Source organism: Pezoporus occidentalis, unplaced genomic scaffold (genome assembly GCF_034315485.1).
Source record: "Pezoporus occidentalis ecotype Australia unplaced genomic scaffold, CSIRO_AGI_Poc_V1 ctg92, whole genome shotgun sequence".
NCBI classification, from domain to species: domain Eukaryota; kingdom Metazoa; phylum Chordata; class Aves; order Psittaciformes; family Psittacidae; genus Pezoporus; species Pezoporus occidentalis.
The window spans coordinates 1,216,441-1,232,655 of NW_026916284.1; the positions used below are offsets into that span (position 1 = coordinate 1,216,441).

Consider the following 16,215-nt stretch of genomic DNA (forward strand, 5'->3'; position numbering starts at 1 on the left):
CAGCAAGCATCACTTTGCCTCCTGTAGCGTGGTCCCCCCACCAGAGGAGGGCTTTAGGGAGTTTGATGTGATTTCTCACACTTCAGGCTGCTGACGGTTTCAATGTGCTTGGGTCTGCTCACCACCAGCCTGTGGGAATGGTGCGGGCACCCCACAGCCCATCTTATGTCACCGTTTCTCTGTAAAACATCGCAGTGTTTCTTCCCTGCTTCTTTTCCTGCTGCCGGCTAGGACGGGGAGGAGACATCCTGGCTGCAGGAGGAATGTGGTGTTACCGCATTGCTGAGCAGTAACGGGTGAGGGCAGGCGCACCCAGCGCTGGGGCACACCTCGGTGGAAGCCAAGCCCATGTTTCAGGCACTGTAGCCTGAGGGGCTGGTTTTTCCCCCAGCTCTGCGTATACCCTTTCCCCGAGCTCCTCATCCTCAGCGTGAGGACGGGCAGGGAGCTTAACACACACCAGCAAAGCAGCAGGAGCAAAGATCCGGAGTCACCTGATGTGATTTGTGGGGTCATTTCAGTAAAGTGAATGGAACAGGCTTGTTCTGAGGAGGAAAAGCTGCGTTCTAGCTGAGACACAGCACATGAGCAGTGCCCGGGAGCGCTGGGAGAGGGGATGTATGTGTGCTCCATGTGTGAGCTGCAGCTCTGCGCTGACGGAGCAGTCACCGGTTTGAACAGTCTTGTTAAAATTTTACTTGGATGGCACTGTAAAAGCAAATAAACTGATGGTACTGTTTCTATTAATACTCACGTAAAGCAGCAGTGACCACTGAAATGTGTCAAGTGCAAGAGAGCTCTGAATTAGGTCCGAAGTAGGGGATGTAGGCTCCTTGTCAGCGAGGTGCCCAAACAAGAGCTGTGTTTCTTAATAAATGTGACTTTTTGACTCTTTTCACAGCAGGTGAGGTCACAGGATTGTGTTTTGTAGGTAACGCTCAAGCTCATCTTAAGCCATTTTGTGTCTTGAGAAGTTCCAGCGCTGCAGACAGGAGACTGGGTCTGTGCTCGAGGTCGCCTTCAGCCTGAAGTCTAATGCGTGAATAGACAAATTATAACTCACGTGGACATCCCAAATGAGGCTTTAAATGATGAAATTGAGGTGCTGATGGCAGCACTGCTGTTGCCACCGTGATGCTAAGCACGACACGAAAACCTGTCTGAGAGGGTGGGTGCACCTTTGGGGGCATCACTCGGTGCCAAGGTGTGCGGCAGCTCTGGAGGGAGCTGGTTTCAAGCTGCCTTGGTGATGTCCCAGTGGTGGGAGATCACACGAGTCCCAGGTGGGTCGGCTACAGATGGGCTTTCACTTGCTGGTTACCTGCTGTCGTCATCCTCATGCGAAGTGATTTATGCCTGCGGCCACGCGCCCCGTCTGGGAGCTGTCAGGAGTTATACAGTAACTGGGTGTGTGTGTCTGAGGATCCCTGAATCACTCCCTTTATCATCACTGCACCCACAGGCGCCTTCTCTCCCAGGTGAGGCAGCTGCTGATTAAAAGCCAGGAGAGGAGCCAGCACTCAGAGGGCTGCTGTGGTTGCAGGAAGGGCAGAGAGCCCTCGCTGTGAGCCAGGGACGCCGTGGGGACCGGCGCTGGTGCTGCTGCTCACGCAGGGAGGAGGGCAGGTGAGGTTTCTGGCTGCCGGGATGTGCTGGAGCTGTTCCTCCTCCGGGCTCTCCTGCAGGACGCACTTTGTAATGGGTTTTATGGGTTTCTTCTTTCTGTAGAGGAGCCTTTGGGCCGTGGCGTGCGCTGGCAGGTTTTGATCTGGAATCGATTCTCTGGAAGTGAATAGATTCTGGAAGTACAGGGCCAAGTGGGATCGGAGAACAGAAAGTGTGCTGTGCCTGGGAAGAGGGGGTTATATGGGGTGTGTGTGTGTGTGTGTGTGTGTGTATGCTGGTGTGTGCATGCTGCTTAGGGCACTGTTTCTAGCCATACACTGGGACCTGGCATCAGCGCCAGCTCCCTGCCCATGCGGATCGTGGTGCTGGGGTTGTGGCTTTTTGATGTCCCTGGGGAGCCGGGCAGTCAGCAATTACAGCTCTGCTGGGAGCTGGTACCTGTGATTCACCTCGGCAATAACATAAAGATCCAAAGATAGCGTTTGGGGAAGAGGAAGATCTCTTACAGACTTTAGGAGAATCTTGTGCACGCTTCCTGAGTCAGATGATAAGCTGGGATTCTTTGTGCATCAAAAAATACAATCTGAGTGTCTGATTTTCCTCTTTGTTTTTCGTTTTTCACCCATGTTATTCTCTTGTGGATCAATTAATATTATTTCCCTGTAAACTGAGAAGGAGCGGGAAGGACCTGGACTGAGATTGGCCTTTTCTGCTCCTTTTTGCTCATGCTGCACATTCTTCCCTAGGTGTGTCCTTGGTGGAATGGAATCTCGCTGCCAGCTTTGGCCATGGGCATTATTTGTCCTCCTGGGTAAGGCTTACCAGGTAGTGCTTCTAGAAGGATATGGGGAAAGCTGACTAAATAGAAACGCTGCTAATGTAAGCTTTGTGTTAGTAGGAGTATTGTGGCAGCAGGTGGGAGACTGGTATTTGCTAATAGTGCCGGTAACAGCCTGCTTTCTGTCTGTAGGGCTGGCTATATAGGGAAACAGGGGACACCAGCCAGGACTGTTCAGTGTGATGGGCAGGGAACTGAGCATCCCAGCAACACTGGGGGCATGGCAAAGAAGTGTTCAGAAATAACCGTTAGTACAAAGCCCTTTAAAGAGTGCCTTTTTCATATTAAAAATAAAGGTAGTTCAGGGGCAAAATACCTTTGTCCTGTCTGCATTTTGTAGCTTTGTCCCAGGCATGACCTGGTAGTTGGTGTGTTGTAGGACCAGCAGACGTGCTGGTTGATGTCTGTGCCGCCTTGGCTCAGCCCTGTGTCCTGTTTTCCTGCTGCTGCAGCAGCCCCATGGGTGCTGAGAGCACAGGAAGCCTGCTCCCATGGTGCCTGCTACCCCCCCGCCGGAGACCTCCTCCTGGGACGAGCCCACCTCCTGAGAGCATCCTCCACATGTGGCCTCTCCAAGCCTGAGACCTACTGCACACCCCATGGAGAGGTACGTTCACCTCCTTCCTCCACGCTCCTCAACCTCGCGTCGGGATTACCCATCCTGTCCTTCCTGCTCTTCTGTAGGGATGTATTTGACCCATTTCAGGTATTTATCCCCCTTCCAACTGTGTTGGGTCATTGCAGTACCTGCCCAGAGGAGCTGTGGCTGCCCCGTCCATGGCAGTGTTCAAGGCCAGGTTGGACACAGGGGCTTGGAGCAAGCTGCTCTAGTGGAAGGGGTCCCTGCCTGTGGCAGGGGGTTGGGACTGGATGAGCTTTAAGATCCCTTCCAACCCAAACCATTCAATGAACACAGTGGTAGGGAAAGGGCAGCAAAGCTCCAGTGTGAAGCACAGGAGTCAAAGTAGAGGCTCTTGCCTCCAATATATCCCAAGCCTTCCTATCCCCAGCCATTTTAGTTATAAACTAAACTCAACTCGTATTTCGGTTGTTGAAAATGAGACCATTTCAGGTCTTTCACGAAGACTTGGAAAAGCTCCTGAACCGAACAACTGTTTTCTGTTGTTCTGGCTGTGCGGGGGCAGATCCTGCTCCGGAGGATAACGTTTCAGCCAGCTGCAGATTCCCAGGCTCCAAAGCCGCCACCAAACCACAGTAAGAGTTTGAGGATAAATCTGCCTGAGCAGAGAGCTGAAAAGCTGCAGGGGTGATGTCCCCTGTGGGAGCCCTTCCTAAAGCCTTTCTCTGTCGGTCTGGCAACGTTAACCCTGTAATTGCCATGGAAGGAGTTCGAAAGGGAGCAGGTTCAATGCGGGAAAGGCAGAAAGGGTCTTTGGAGAGATGCTGGAGAGGTAAGGAGATGTCAGACCTCCGGGGAGGCTGGGTTTGCTACAGTGAAATCCAGCTCCAGTGAGTCAGCCGCCTTCTGGTTTTAATTCCCCTTCAAGTTGAAGTCCAAGATGTGGCAGTCAGTGGATTTCTTGTGGAGCTGATGGTGTTCTGCTGGGCTGGAGAGATCTTCACTGCTCTATGGGCTCAGAGATGGCTGGAGCTGGTGGTTGATGTGAAGCTGGGCAGCTCCCTGGCCCTAAAGGGTGTGAGCATCGCATCCTCCTGCATGCTGGGCTGTCTGGCCTTTGTCAGGCCCTTTTCCAGGCTGACAGTTGCAGCCAGGCTTTTCCTGCAGTCAGGCTCCCATTTGCTTTCTCTGGAGCCACTTTGCTGCTCCAGGGAGCAGGGCTGTTTGCTTGCCTCTCCAGCAAATCCCTGCTGCTTCTCATGGGTGCTTGTGCCCATGCATAGGAAAATAGGCAGCAATTATTTCTGCTTTGACTTCTTCTTTCTCCTTCTCAATTTCTGTTTATGCTTGAGGAGAACTGTACATAAATATAGCTCTGAAATCTTCACTTAACATTGACTTTTGACAGTGACTTTTACTTGAAGAGGGGTTTATACTATGGGAAGCGAATATCTGCACAAGCTTGATTAAGCTGGTTGTCCTAATGCCAGCTGGAGTGGACTAGTTATTCCCTTTGTCTGGTCTTGAGAGATCATTACGAGGGGCCTTCAGTTGTGATCATCTGCATCATTTGTAATCTTTGCAGTGGAGACTCAGCATCTCTTTGATGGCTGTGATATACTTTGAGCAGAAATGATCTGTTTGATGCAGAGGTGGTGAATGAGGCCCCATGGTGGTACTGTGGAGGAAGCATCATTGCAGCTGTCTCTTCTAGTCTGTTTTTGTATTCCTTATACCATGCCTTACAAGTACCAAGGTTAAAAGAGATATGGAACAATTAACACTGATAGTTTCAGTTGGATTCTCCAATTGAGCTTTGGCAATGGGGTCTTTGCTTCCTTACACATTCTTTCCTTTGCTAAAATGAGAGATGCATCATTACTGCTAGTAAATTCCTCCAAGATCCTTATTTCTGTTCTGCAATTGTAAAGGCTAATGGGAGTTTTGTGTAGAGCAGCTTGTCGCTTTGCAGGAGAAATCCCCATGTGCTCAGCATTTCCTGATTTTCCCTTCCCTCTTTCTACTTCCTAATTTAAGCAAAAATTAATCCCTGAACTCAATTCTCCGAGTCCCATCCCATAAAAAGTAATCACATTTCATGTATTAACTCTTACGTCTTCTTTTTCTTTCCTGATTGCAAGTCTTGCCCTCATTTTGTTCCCAAATAGGTACAAATTTAGAGTGGGTTTTGCAATCTCGGCAGAGGGCATGGGATGAGGGGTTGCTCTCCCCTCGTGCCAGCTGGCAGGTCCACGCTGTCTGACCCCACCACCAGCCCATGGGTCGTCTTTTGCAATCCTGGTGGGTCACTTGCTGTGGGCATCGATTTCAGCCTCTGCTCCATTGTCAGCTCTGGCTCCAAGTCCCTCTAACCTTTATACTTTGCACTACTAATTGCTCCATTCCTTGGCTGTAGGCTCAGTGGGGTGAAATCCAGGAGGGACACAGCACTGCCATTTATAGCATGGGGGAATGCAGCAATGGAAAGAGAAGCAATGGGGGGTGGAAGCCAGGCAGGCCAATGGTCTGGGCTGGAAATCACTTAGTGCTTGGGAAATGGTGGCTTGAGTCAGCATAGAAGGTAAAAGCAAGAGGGGAAACAGAACATAAAATAGAAGAATAAAGTGAGCCTGGATTTGGAGCTGTAAAGGCACTGATGTGTGTGGAAAGAATCTCATTGACTGAGGTGTGATTCAAGGCCCTGTTAGCTTGTCTCAGTATTTAAATGCGAAGTCTGGTGCTTTGACAGGAATATGGAGCAGTTTACACTGCCCAGCTCCGGCCGGGGGAAGGCATGGTGTGGCTTCCATGTGGATTAGCAGGTCCCATTCCCCTCACTTGCCCTGGCCCTTCCAAAGAACAGCATGAGGGCTGTGCAGCCTTTGCTTCACTGCTGCAGGCAGCAGTACCCTGCTGCGGTGTGTTCGCCCCCGGCTAGATTAACACTTCTCTGGAGAGAGATCATTGCTTTCCTCCAGGATTGTGCAATGCTTTCAGCTTAAAGGCATATCCAGAGCTACAGGCTTCTCCCATCCCTTGATTAATTTAGCAGAGTACCACAAACGCCCTGCACATCACTGAAACCTTTTGCTGAAGAAGGTGGTAGTGAAGCTGGATGTGCTTCTGCTGCTGCTCTCTTTCCTACATCCTACAGCGTGCCAGTGCCTCAGCACCCTCACAGGGAAGAACGTCTGTCTAAATTCTCATCTTGGTTTCCACCCTGTCAGGTTAAAGCCATTCCCCTTGTCCTGTCCCTACAGGCCCTTGTCCAAAGCCCCTCTCCAGGTTACTTGTCAGCTTATTTAAGTCTTTTAATACTTTGGGTATTAAACATTGTTTGGATAAGGTCAAGGACCAGTATTTTTTTGCCTTCTCTCCCCTGCTTTTCACATTGAGTACTTATATAGAGTGAGTATTCATATAGAGTATTTTTTTGCTCTTCTCACCTGCTGAACAAAAGGTGGGAAGTTACCTTTATCACCCTTGTGCCGTGATGACATGGGGTCATCCAGGTGGGAGCTGAGGTGAGAGGTACCAGAGGACCCTGAAGGAGTCAGTGTGCAGGAGAGCAGAGCTCCTGGCCTGGCAGAGCTTCCTGCTGCTGATGGCTGGTCACAGCTGCCTGGCAGGGGCTGGGCTGTAGATCTCTCCCCGTGGTGTTTCAGCCCCGAGTCATCGTTGTCTGCTTCCAAAAATACAGGCCAATGACTGCAACAGAGGCTATGGGCAAGAGCAATGCTTCTGTCTGCCTTACTGCTGCTGTCTGATGGGGACATCTGCTTGCCCACCTGCATGAGTCAGGGAGGGAGCTCAGGACTGATTCAACACACGCTGCCTGCGGGGTGCTTGGGCAGGCCCTCGGTGTGTTGGAACAGGGGAGAGCAGGCTCAGAAGCCTCTGTGCCTCCCAGCCCCTTTGCTTTGCAGTGTCACCACTCAGACTCAGGGGTTTTAACACAAATGCAGCCACAAAACAGCTGTGGTCAGTGGGACCGCAGGAGGTCCAAGCCCCTGCTCAAAGCAGGGCTTCTAGTGTTGGGTATTGCTTCACCGTGTCAGGGCTTTGCAGGGAACAATTTATATCCCCAACCCGTTGAAGGGAATACAGCAGCTACTCGGTGCTTACCTTATTCTGGCATTCAGACACACCCTGCTCTTTGCTGCAGGGATCTGTCCCTACCTGCAGTGAATGTGCAAAGGTAAACCCCCCTATTTCCCATTAGTTTTTCCTCCTCCTCCTTTCTCTGTATCCTTTTTTTTTGCCACACAACTGCAAATCAACACATATGCTGGGAGACATCACGTCATTCCCTTGCAGACAAGCTGCAGAGGAGACAGGACCCCGGCGATGCGTGCAGGGTGTAGGGATGAGCTGGTGCAATAGGGGGTTTGCAGACTGTCATCCTGGCAGATTCTAAATGAAGTTTTGCTGAGGGGAGATGGAAAGTGAGAACAGACGGGGTGAGGAAAACAAGCACCCACGTGCTTGCTTTTAAGCAAGAGAAATGAACTTCATTTCCTTAAACCCCATCCCTAGGATGTTTGTTTCCAGCTTGTGTCTTCTCCCGCATCTCTGCTGTTGCCTCTGAATTTGGGGGTCACAGGTAAAACCAAGCTGAGGGTCAGAGCCCTCTATTTGTGTGTTGAGTGTAGCCGCGGGGCTCATTTCCCAATGTCACTTATGACCAGCCAAGCAAGGATGTGACATTCAATGTTAGTGCTGAGGGAGATATCTGTGTTCCAAAATTGAAGCACAGTCTGGTTTATCGAATACCAGTTGCTCACTGGGATGTTTAACCATGATAACATAACCATGGGTAACTTCTGCCTTTTCCTGCTCTGTGAGCTCGGCATGTCCTGCAGCTGCATTATCACGGAATGAAAATGGGCTGGAATAGAGAATGGCATAGCTTGGCTTTACCAGGTGCCTTTGTTCCCAAGGTAACTTGTTCTTGCTGCCCACCCTATTTATTAATAACCCTCAGTCTCTCTGTGGATGAATAAATTCCTACTGCTTTTCAGGCTGTCCCCAGCTAAACTTGGAGCAGTAATTACTGTCCCTATAGAATATTAATTGTGCAAGACCAAGCAAGGCTCCCATATGGGAGGCTGCGTGCCAGGAGCCCGACAGTGCCGACACAGTGCCTCTCACTGCCATGCAGCTGGGTTAAACCAGGACCCCCGAGGTCCCTGCAGCTATGCAAGGTCTTCATTTCATGACTGGAGAGAAGCAGCTTCCCATTTTTGCTGAGGAATAACTTCAGTTTATTTTGGGTCTGTGCTCCTGTGCCAGGAGGTTTTATTTCAAGGGCCCTCAACTCGCATTAAAATGGCAGCTCGAGCTACTTAAAATACTTTGGTCGGAGTCCATCAGCTTCAAATGGTTTGAGGTTTTCTGCCCCGGCATGAGCGGGAGGCATGGGAGGCTGCTCAGCCCTGGCTCACGAGGTCAGAGCAGGGGGAGAGCCGCAGAAACACGCAGCAGAGAGGGCACAAGGGCACTTTGCACTGTGTCCCCGCATACAGAAGTGTTCAGGTGCATGATGTATGGGCAGTTTTACAATAGCTGGTTGTTCTTCTGCATGGCTTTTTTGGTTTTCCCCTCCACGATTCCCAAGATGTGCATCTGTTTGTTAGAGGGAAATGCTCGCTTTCCCTGTAAAACAGCCACCTCCCGGATCACCTTTCAAAAGGCAGGAATTAACTTCCCCTAATCTCTGAGCCTCCATATCCCCTATTTTGGGTGACTCTTACAAGTAGCTTGGAGGCACAGAGGGCAGTTAGTGTTTCCCACGCAGACCTACAACTTCTTTTACCTCCCTATAGGCTGTTTCAGCCCCACATCCCCTACCCACTTGTCACACACCACTTCTCCTTTGCTGATGGTGCTGCAGAGCCAGGGCTGGCCCTGATCAGTGACCCAGCTTCGACTGTGACCTCTTCATCTCATTTGTCACATAGTCCTGGTCTATTCCCGGCAAGCCCAGCTCCAAGGGAGCTACTGAGCCTTTTGCTCTGCTGGTAAAAAAGGAAGGGGAGATGTGGGGAAAGGTGTGCACGTTGTAAATCTCTGCTCAGCCTGGTGCAGGGCTGTCATTTTTGGTACTTGCCTCTGTCCCAAGGAACTTTGAGACACATAGGTCACACAGTCACCGCCAGTCATAGCAGATCCCCCCTTGTGCAATGGCTTTCACAATTTGCTCCAAGGGTGTGAAATGAATTTTGCTTCCAGGGTTAATCTAAGCCTAAACTGGGGAGGGGGACAGAAGATTCCAGGGCTGCCTGAGGATGGTCCATCACACAAGCTTCATTTTCACTTAACACTGCATTTGAAGTGTGCTTGCAGCTTCAGTGCCAACACTGGGCCGTAGCTACTAGAAGGTACTTGTGTCTCTGGCTGTGTGAATGGTCTAATAAGGATGAGTGAATCACTCCTAATGAATAATTCAGCTGAGATTAACCTTTCCCCTGCAGAAAGTCTTTGTGAAGTTTAATCATGGTTGGGAATTGTTCTTTCTGTGGGTAATTCCTGTAGCTTCCTGACCATTCCGTGCTAGTAGCCAGTATCCAAAACGACTTCTTCTGCCTGGACCTGATTATATTACTTCTGATTCTTACTGGCAGAGCCAGGAGGAGTTGGTAGAGCCAGGGAAATGGCATGATTATATATTTTGAATTCTCTGTTTGCTTGCTCTGCAATATTGTTATAAATATTGCAGTTAGCCAACTCCTGTTCTGCAATATTTATAGACAGAGAACATAAAGACTCTGGAAAATATTATGGAAACAGATCAGTATAAAGGGAGGATTTCTCCTCTATATCGGTCCAAAGGTTCTTGGGCTGAATAGAATCAGGCCTGGGTTTTGTTAGGACCCAAAACCAGCCCATGGTCTGAGCTCACATCTCACTGCTGCCCCATCACCTTTCTGGTCAGGGCCAACCTACTCCGTGTGTGGTTTTGTGTGAGACCAAGTAAAAAGGTAATTCTGGACAAAATTCTCCATGATTTTTTCTTTGTTTTTCTGTTAAAAAAAAGGTAGTTTTGGTGAAGCCAAGTCCATTTTTGTAGAAGTGAGACTTGGTTTGTTTATGTCATGAGCTTGTATCAGGAGTAAGGCATCGTGTGTAACCTGTAATTCACCTTTTAAAGGGGAAACCAGAGATCTTTGTGCCACTGTGGACTTCCGGCCAAGTGACCTCTCCCTCCTACCCCAGCATGTGTATGGGGTCGTGTTTAGGGTTTGGGTTGGAATTGGCTCTTTTGTTCTAAGTATCAGATGTGGAGATTTTAGCACGGAGCAGGGTATAAAGTGCTTTTTGTCACTGGATGTCTCTCCTTGGCCACCGAAAGCTGATCTCTTCACTGGGGTCTCAAACGTGTCCTGTTCCTCTGGTGTCTCCTTATGCCACCACATCAGCTGAGGGTATCTCGTTGCCTTCCCGGTGTCAGATGTGCCTTGTGCCAGATGCACTTCTCTCCTCCAGGCCCACTTTCCTCCCAGGACAACCTTTCGGAGCCATCCTCTGGCAAACGTTGTTCCTGATCATTCCCAGTTTCTCAGGCTTTGGGACATGTTGATGTGAAGCTCATGTACCACTGCTCCTTGTCTCTTGCTCAATCTCTTTCCTGTTGCTTTCTAAACATCTCTGAGCCTGCCCATGTTAGTGGCCGCACGGAGCGTTGCCTGGTTAGTAGAATGTGGGTATTTGTTTGCTCCTCAGGGACTCGGGCTTTTCCCCCGTGCCCGTGCTGCATCTCTGTTTGCTCCTTGAATTACTTGCTCAAGTGAAGGGCTGAACTTTGAGCCACTCGACTTCCCACCCACTGACTTATCACCCACTGAGCTGTTTGCTCCCGCTGTGCTCCCGCAGGAGGCTGAGCATCACCCTGAGAGTGGCCTTTTCAGTTCACCCAGACGGGCCCCTCGCTGTGTGGAAAAGGCAAACTGGTCCTGGAAAGCTGCAAAGAGCTTTCTATCAAGTGTTGTCATTGTGGAAAACGGGGTTTGCTTAAAAAACAAAGTCGTTTTGATGGTTTGCCAAAAATGGGTTTTAGTTGAAAGCATTTTGGTGTTAGTTTTTAGTCCATAAAACCAGGATTTATGTTTTCTAACAGGGCTTGAATGGGACCACTTGAGTTCTGGGTATCATTAGTCTTATTGATGGTGGTTCTTCAGCTTTTGGGATGCGGTTTGTTCCTCAGGAGCCCAAGCTGCACTTGGGCCCCTCACCCCTGAGGACTGCAGTGGGGTCTCTCTGGCCACACCAGGATGGTCGCTTCCACTCTTCCTTTCTCTTCCAGTGGAGCATGAGGTGCTGCCGGTGCGACTCGCGGCTGCCGCACGCCTACAATGGCCACCGTGTGGAGAACGTCCTGTCCTCGGCCGGGCACGCGCGCTGGTGGCAGTCCCAGAATGGTGAGTACCACAGGACAGCACAGCTCCAAGGCACCAGTGGTGAACAGCATGAGGGGAGGAGGTGCTGGATTCAGTCGATGGGAGGGAAAGAAGGGAATAAGTGGTTTGGCTCTGGCAGTGAAGCGGTTTCTGTTCCTCAAGCCCACAGTCTGCACCTCTGAAGCTGCCTCTCTGTGCCCGCAGGCATGGAGCGCGTCTCATTGCAGCTGGACCTGGACCAGACATTCCAGCTCGGCAGCATCCTGCTTCACTTCAGGGTTTGTGGCTCTCTGCGAGATGTGGGGATCTCCGTGCACAGCTCCCGTTGGGCTCCTGAGAGGAAGCACACTAGGGTCCCCATCCCTCCTTTTTCCTGGCTATTCCTCTGGGTGTTTAGGAGCAGCAGAGTGGGGTGGTGGGTCCCCATCTCTTAAATGTCTGCCGAAAGACCTGTTTGGTGCTGATGTGTACTTTGTGGCTGCAGCAGGGCTGGCCAAGGGGAGCAGGGGGAACCCAGAAGTTGTGGGTAACCTGCAGGGGAGGGGATTGCTCGAGCAGCCTGCAGAGACCTGAGCCTGGAGGGAGGAGAAGGAAGAGCAGAGGCATGCCCAGGCCCCATGGTGGGAGCCGGCTGGGGTGTTGCCATCTTAGAGATGTGCTTCTCCCCTCTCTCTGCAGTCTCCTCTGCCCGCTGCGATGCTGATCGAGCGCTCCACTGACTTTGGCCAGACCTGGGACGTGTACCAGTACCTGGCCTCCGACTGTGCCACCGCCTTCCCCCATGTCCCCCGGGGCTCCCCTGAGAGGTGGCAGGATGCTCGGTGCCAGGTGCTGCAGGGGCACCCTGTGCACGGGGGCAAGGTAGGATCCGTGGGGGCTTGGGCAGGGATTCCCACATGTGCCTGTTCCCACCGCAGTGACACTGGGTTTGGGGTGGGTGGCCTTGTGCAGCACTGCTGAAACACGTGGTGTTAGAGAGGGATGGAGCCGTGGACATCAGCACTGCTGAGGGGAGTCCTTAGGAGGATTCCTGATCCTCTGGGAGGAGAGCCCTCACTGCTTTGGGACAAGGGAGGTGTTAATGTTGGTTTTCCTGCAAGATCATAGAATCATAGAATAGTTTGGGTGGGAAGGGACCTTAAAGCCCCTCCAGCTTCAACTCCTGTCATGGACAGCGACCCCTTCCACTGGAGCAGCTTGCTCCAAGCCCCTGTGTCCAACCTGGCCTTGAGCACTGCCAGGGATGGGGCAGCCACAGCTTCTCTGGGCACCCTGTGCCAATGTCCAGCAAAATTCTCTGCGACTCTTAAAGCTTTTCCCTGTGTAGGTGATGTTCTGCAGAGGCAGATCCCGAGCACCACTTCCCAGAGCATGAGAAGGCACCTTGTGTTTCCTGCTTTTTGAATATACTTTTTCCCCTCTAAGGTGAAATTCAGCATCCAGGACCTGGCATCTACCATCACTACCTCTAACAGCCAGACCATCGAGAGTAAGTGAGCAGCCTGTTTCATGTCTGAGAAAGGGAGGGGAGGATGATGGATGTACCTCATGGTTCTTCCTACGTGTGATGGAGAGCACAGAGGCAGGTTAACGCCCTGGGGGAGCAGGTCCTCTGCAAGCAAGGCCTCGAGTGGTGCCTCCAAGGTCTTTGCTGATGCCTCCATGTCTTGCTCTGCATCCTCTGTGTGAATTGCAGCGCAATTCTGCTGCTGGTGCCTGGGTGCCTGCTGCCCCCTCACACCTCTCCTTGGTCTCCAACAGAGCTGGGGCAGTTCACAAACCTGCGCATCAACCTCACCGGGCTTCCCCACATCCCACGCCAGGGCTATCACTCGCCCAGCACCTTCTATGCCTTGACTGAGGTGCAGGTGCTGGGGAGCTGCTTCTGCCATGGACACGCCGACCGCTGTGCCCCTCCAGGAGACCCACACACCGTGGTGAGCGCTGGGCTCAGGGGCTGTGGGGGTCATTCTCGGGGGGTCATGCAGAAAGCTTCAGGAGGCTCCTTCGTGCCCAGGAGGATTTGCCACTGCAGGCTGTTAGCTGTTGTAGGGTTTTCTGTGTGGTTGTTGTAGGGTTTTTAGTGTGGTTGTTCTCGGTTAGGTGGTGGAGGTGGTGGGACTTGCCCAGCCTGTCCCTGGTGCTGCATCAGCCCTGGCTGGGGGCTGGAGCTTCATTGCTGTGCAGGGGTTAGGGGCCAGGCACGTGCTGGAAAGGCATCGGGAGGATGAAGCTCTAAACCCAGCAGGCACCAGGCAGGAGGGGTAAGGTGTTGTCTTTGCGGCAGGTCCACGGGCACTGTGTGTGTCAGCACAACACTGATGGTCCCAACTGTGATCGCTGCGCTGCGCTCTACAATGACCGGCCCTGGGCACCCGCTGAGGACAACGATCCCCATGAATGTCAAAGTATGATGAAAACCTTTCCTCTCTCCTCTTCTCCCTTGTAACAGCTTTTCAATCCTTAGAGCAGCTCCCAGTGCTTAAAGGGGCTGCAAGAAACCTGGAGAGGGGCTTGGGACAAGGGCCTGTAGGGACAGGCCAAGGGCAATGGCTTTAACCTGCCAGAGGGGAGACTGAGATGAGCTCTTAGGCAGAAGCTCTTCCCTGTGAGGGTGCTGAGGTGCTGGCACAGGGTGCCCAGAGAAGCTGTGGCTGCCCCATCCCTGGCAGTGTTCAAGGCCAGGTTGGACACAGGGGCTTGGAGCAAGCTGCTCTAGTGGAAGGGGTCCCTGCCCGTGGCAGGGGTTGGAGCTGGAGGAGCTTTGAGATCCCTTCCAACCCAAACCATTCTATGATTCTTCCTGAGGCCTTCCCTGAACCCCCTCCCCAGCCATGAGTCACAGGACTGAGCCCAGAGACCTTTACTGGGCCACTTTGTGGGGTGGATGTTAGCACAGGACTCGTTTGCACACTGGCTTCACGCATGGCCACACTGTCAGATGGGTACCAGTGTCACCCTGGTCTGTCAGCGGGTGTCACCGAGTCACGCAGGGCCTTGGGCACCCTCTAGTGCCGGAGCTGCCGCTGCCGGGGGTTGCAGCACTGCACGGACCGCTTTGGTGGGGTTTTTAGGGTGCAACTGCAATGGGCACTCGACTTCGTGCCACTTCGACCCCGAGCTGTACCGTGCCAGCGGCGGGGCGAGCGGCGGCGTCTGTGACCGCTGCCAGCACAACACCGAGGGCAACAACTGTGAGCGCTGCGCACCCCACTACTTCCGCAGCCAGCAGCAGGATCTCGCCCATCCCGAAGCCTGTCTGCGTGAGTGCCTGGAGCCCCCCCCGAGCACCTTCCCTGGGCCCCACATCCTCCCCTCAGCACTGCTGTTTCCTGCATGTCTGCAGCCTGCGAGTGCGACCCGGACGGCACCGTGCCGGGCTCCATCTGCGACGCGCTGACGGGGCGCTGTGTCTGCAAGGAGAACGTGCAGGGCGACCGCTGCCACCTCTGCAAGCCGGGCTTCTCCCAGCTGGCCAATGCCAACCCCCTGGGGTGCCGCAGTGAGTACAACCCTGAGACACCCCCTGCACCCCACCTCTGTGCTCAGCATCCACAGTGGCTCTGAAGGGGACCTGGTTCCTAGCTTTGATCTGGGAGTTCCAAGCTAAAGGCCTGATTTGCAGAAGCTGGTAAATGCATCCCCAGGTTGTGGCCTGTCTCAGGTATAAGCTTGTCAAAAAGCCCAGGGAAGGTGGAGTTTGGGACATGTGTAGGGCTGTGTCCCCTTCCCAGGAAGCCGCAGGGGATGCAGGAGGTGAGTCCGTGCAGGCGAGCAGGGCTGTGCATGGGAGAGGGCAGCTGTGGATGGGTTCAACATCATGCATGTGGCTGGGCTGGAGGGATGCTGAGGCCCCTTGAGCTGCTGAGTCCTGCTGCATGGCTGGAGGAGGTGGTGTGTTGTTAGGGCAGGGCTGTGGGTCCCTTGTGCCGAGCTCAAGTATGAAGGGGAGAGCCAAGAGAGCTTGTCTTTGGATGGCTGCGTGGTCATCCTGTGGACCTGGCTCTGTGGGAAGCGAGGCTGATGCTTGGCACCCATTTTTAACATGACAAACCCCTCCCTGTTTCAGGATGCACCTGCAATGTGCTGGGAACACGGCAGGACATGCCCTGCGACGATGAGACGGGGAGATGCTTCTGCCTGCCCAACGTGGTGGGGAGCGACTGTGACCAGTGTGCGGGCGAGCACTGGGACATGGGCAGTGGCCACGGCTGCCAGCCCTGTGGCTGCCACCCGCATGGCTCCCGCAGCCCCCACTGCAACCAGGTACCACCAGCCCGCCCCAGGCATCCTCAGGGCACATTCAGCACATTGCAGCAGTGTTTCTTTTTCATTTCCCTGCTTTCTTTCACGCACACACCTGCAAACATGCTCTTCTTTTTCCTTTGCTGGGGATCACTCAGAGAATCAAAAGCATCTCTTGAGTGGCTCCATTGTCCCATTCCATCTGTGGGAGCCTCCACAAACAGGGCTGTGCATTCCCTAGGGTGTTCTGCTCTTATTTTCCTTTTCCCATGTCCTAGAAAACACCGTGACAGACTACTCAGGAGAATAGACGAAGGTGGTAATTATCGAGGCAAGATTAAGCCTTTTGAAAAGGGCTGGTATTTAGTAAGGAAGTCCTAATAAGAGATCTTCATACAGGCGAGGCAAGCTAATTATCCCCATTTGTCAATGGAAAGCGTGTGTGTCACTTCAGGCCTAAGAGACAACTGGGAAAATTAAAGTTAAATGTAACAAATAAAAAACTATGACAAATTCAAAGAGCCAAAGAT

General features: G+C 52.4%; 1 protein-coding gene across 3 annotated transcripts in view; it reads left to right on the forward strand.

Annotated features, from left to right (window-relative positions):
* LAMB3 (laminin subunit beta 3) overlaps positions 1-16,215 on the forward strand; it is a 28,682-nt gene that overhangs the window by 2,373 nt on the left and 10,094 nt on the right. Inside the window, exons 2-13 of one of the 3 annotated variants that reach the window (XM_062605500.1) lie at positions 1,463-1,626; positions 2,373-2,437; positions 2,917-3,071; positions 11,347-11,461; positions 11,645-11,718; positions 12,119-12,301; positions 12,866-12,929; positions 13,202-13,377; positions 13,728-13,848; positions 14,515-14,703; positions 14,787-14,942; positions 15,510-15,706. In XM_062605500.1, the coding sequence (XP_062461484.1) occupies positions 2,389-2,437; positions 2,917-3,071; positions 11,347-11,461; positions 11,645-11,718; positions 12,119-12,301; positions 12,866-12,929; positions 13,202-13,377; positions 13,728-13,848; positions 14,515-14,703; positions 14,787-14,942; positions 15,510-15,706 (1,479 nt within the window). In that variant the 5' untranslated portion in view covers positions 1,463-1,626; positions 2,373-2,388. Of the gene's footprint in view, positions 1-1,368; positions 1,627-2,372; positions 2,438-2,916; positions 3,072-11,346; positions 11,462-11,644; positions 11,719-12,118; positions 12,302-12,865; positions 12,930-13,201; positions 13,378-13,727; positions 13,849-14,514; positions 14,704-14,786; positions 14,943-15,509; positions 15,707-16,215 lie in introns of those variants that run through there. The other 2 variants (XM_062605499.1, XM_062605501.1) reach the window with 2 other exon arrangements.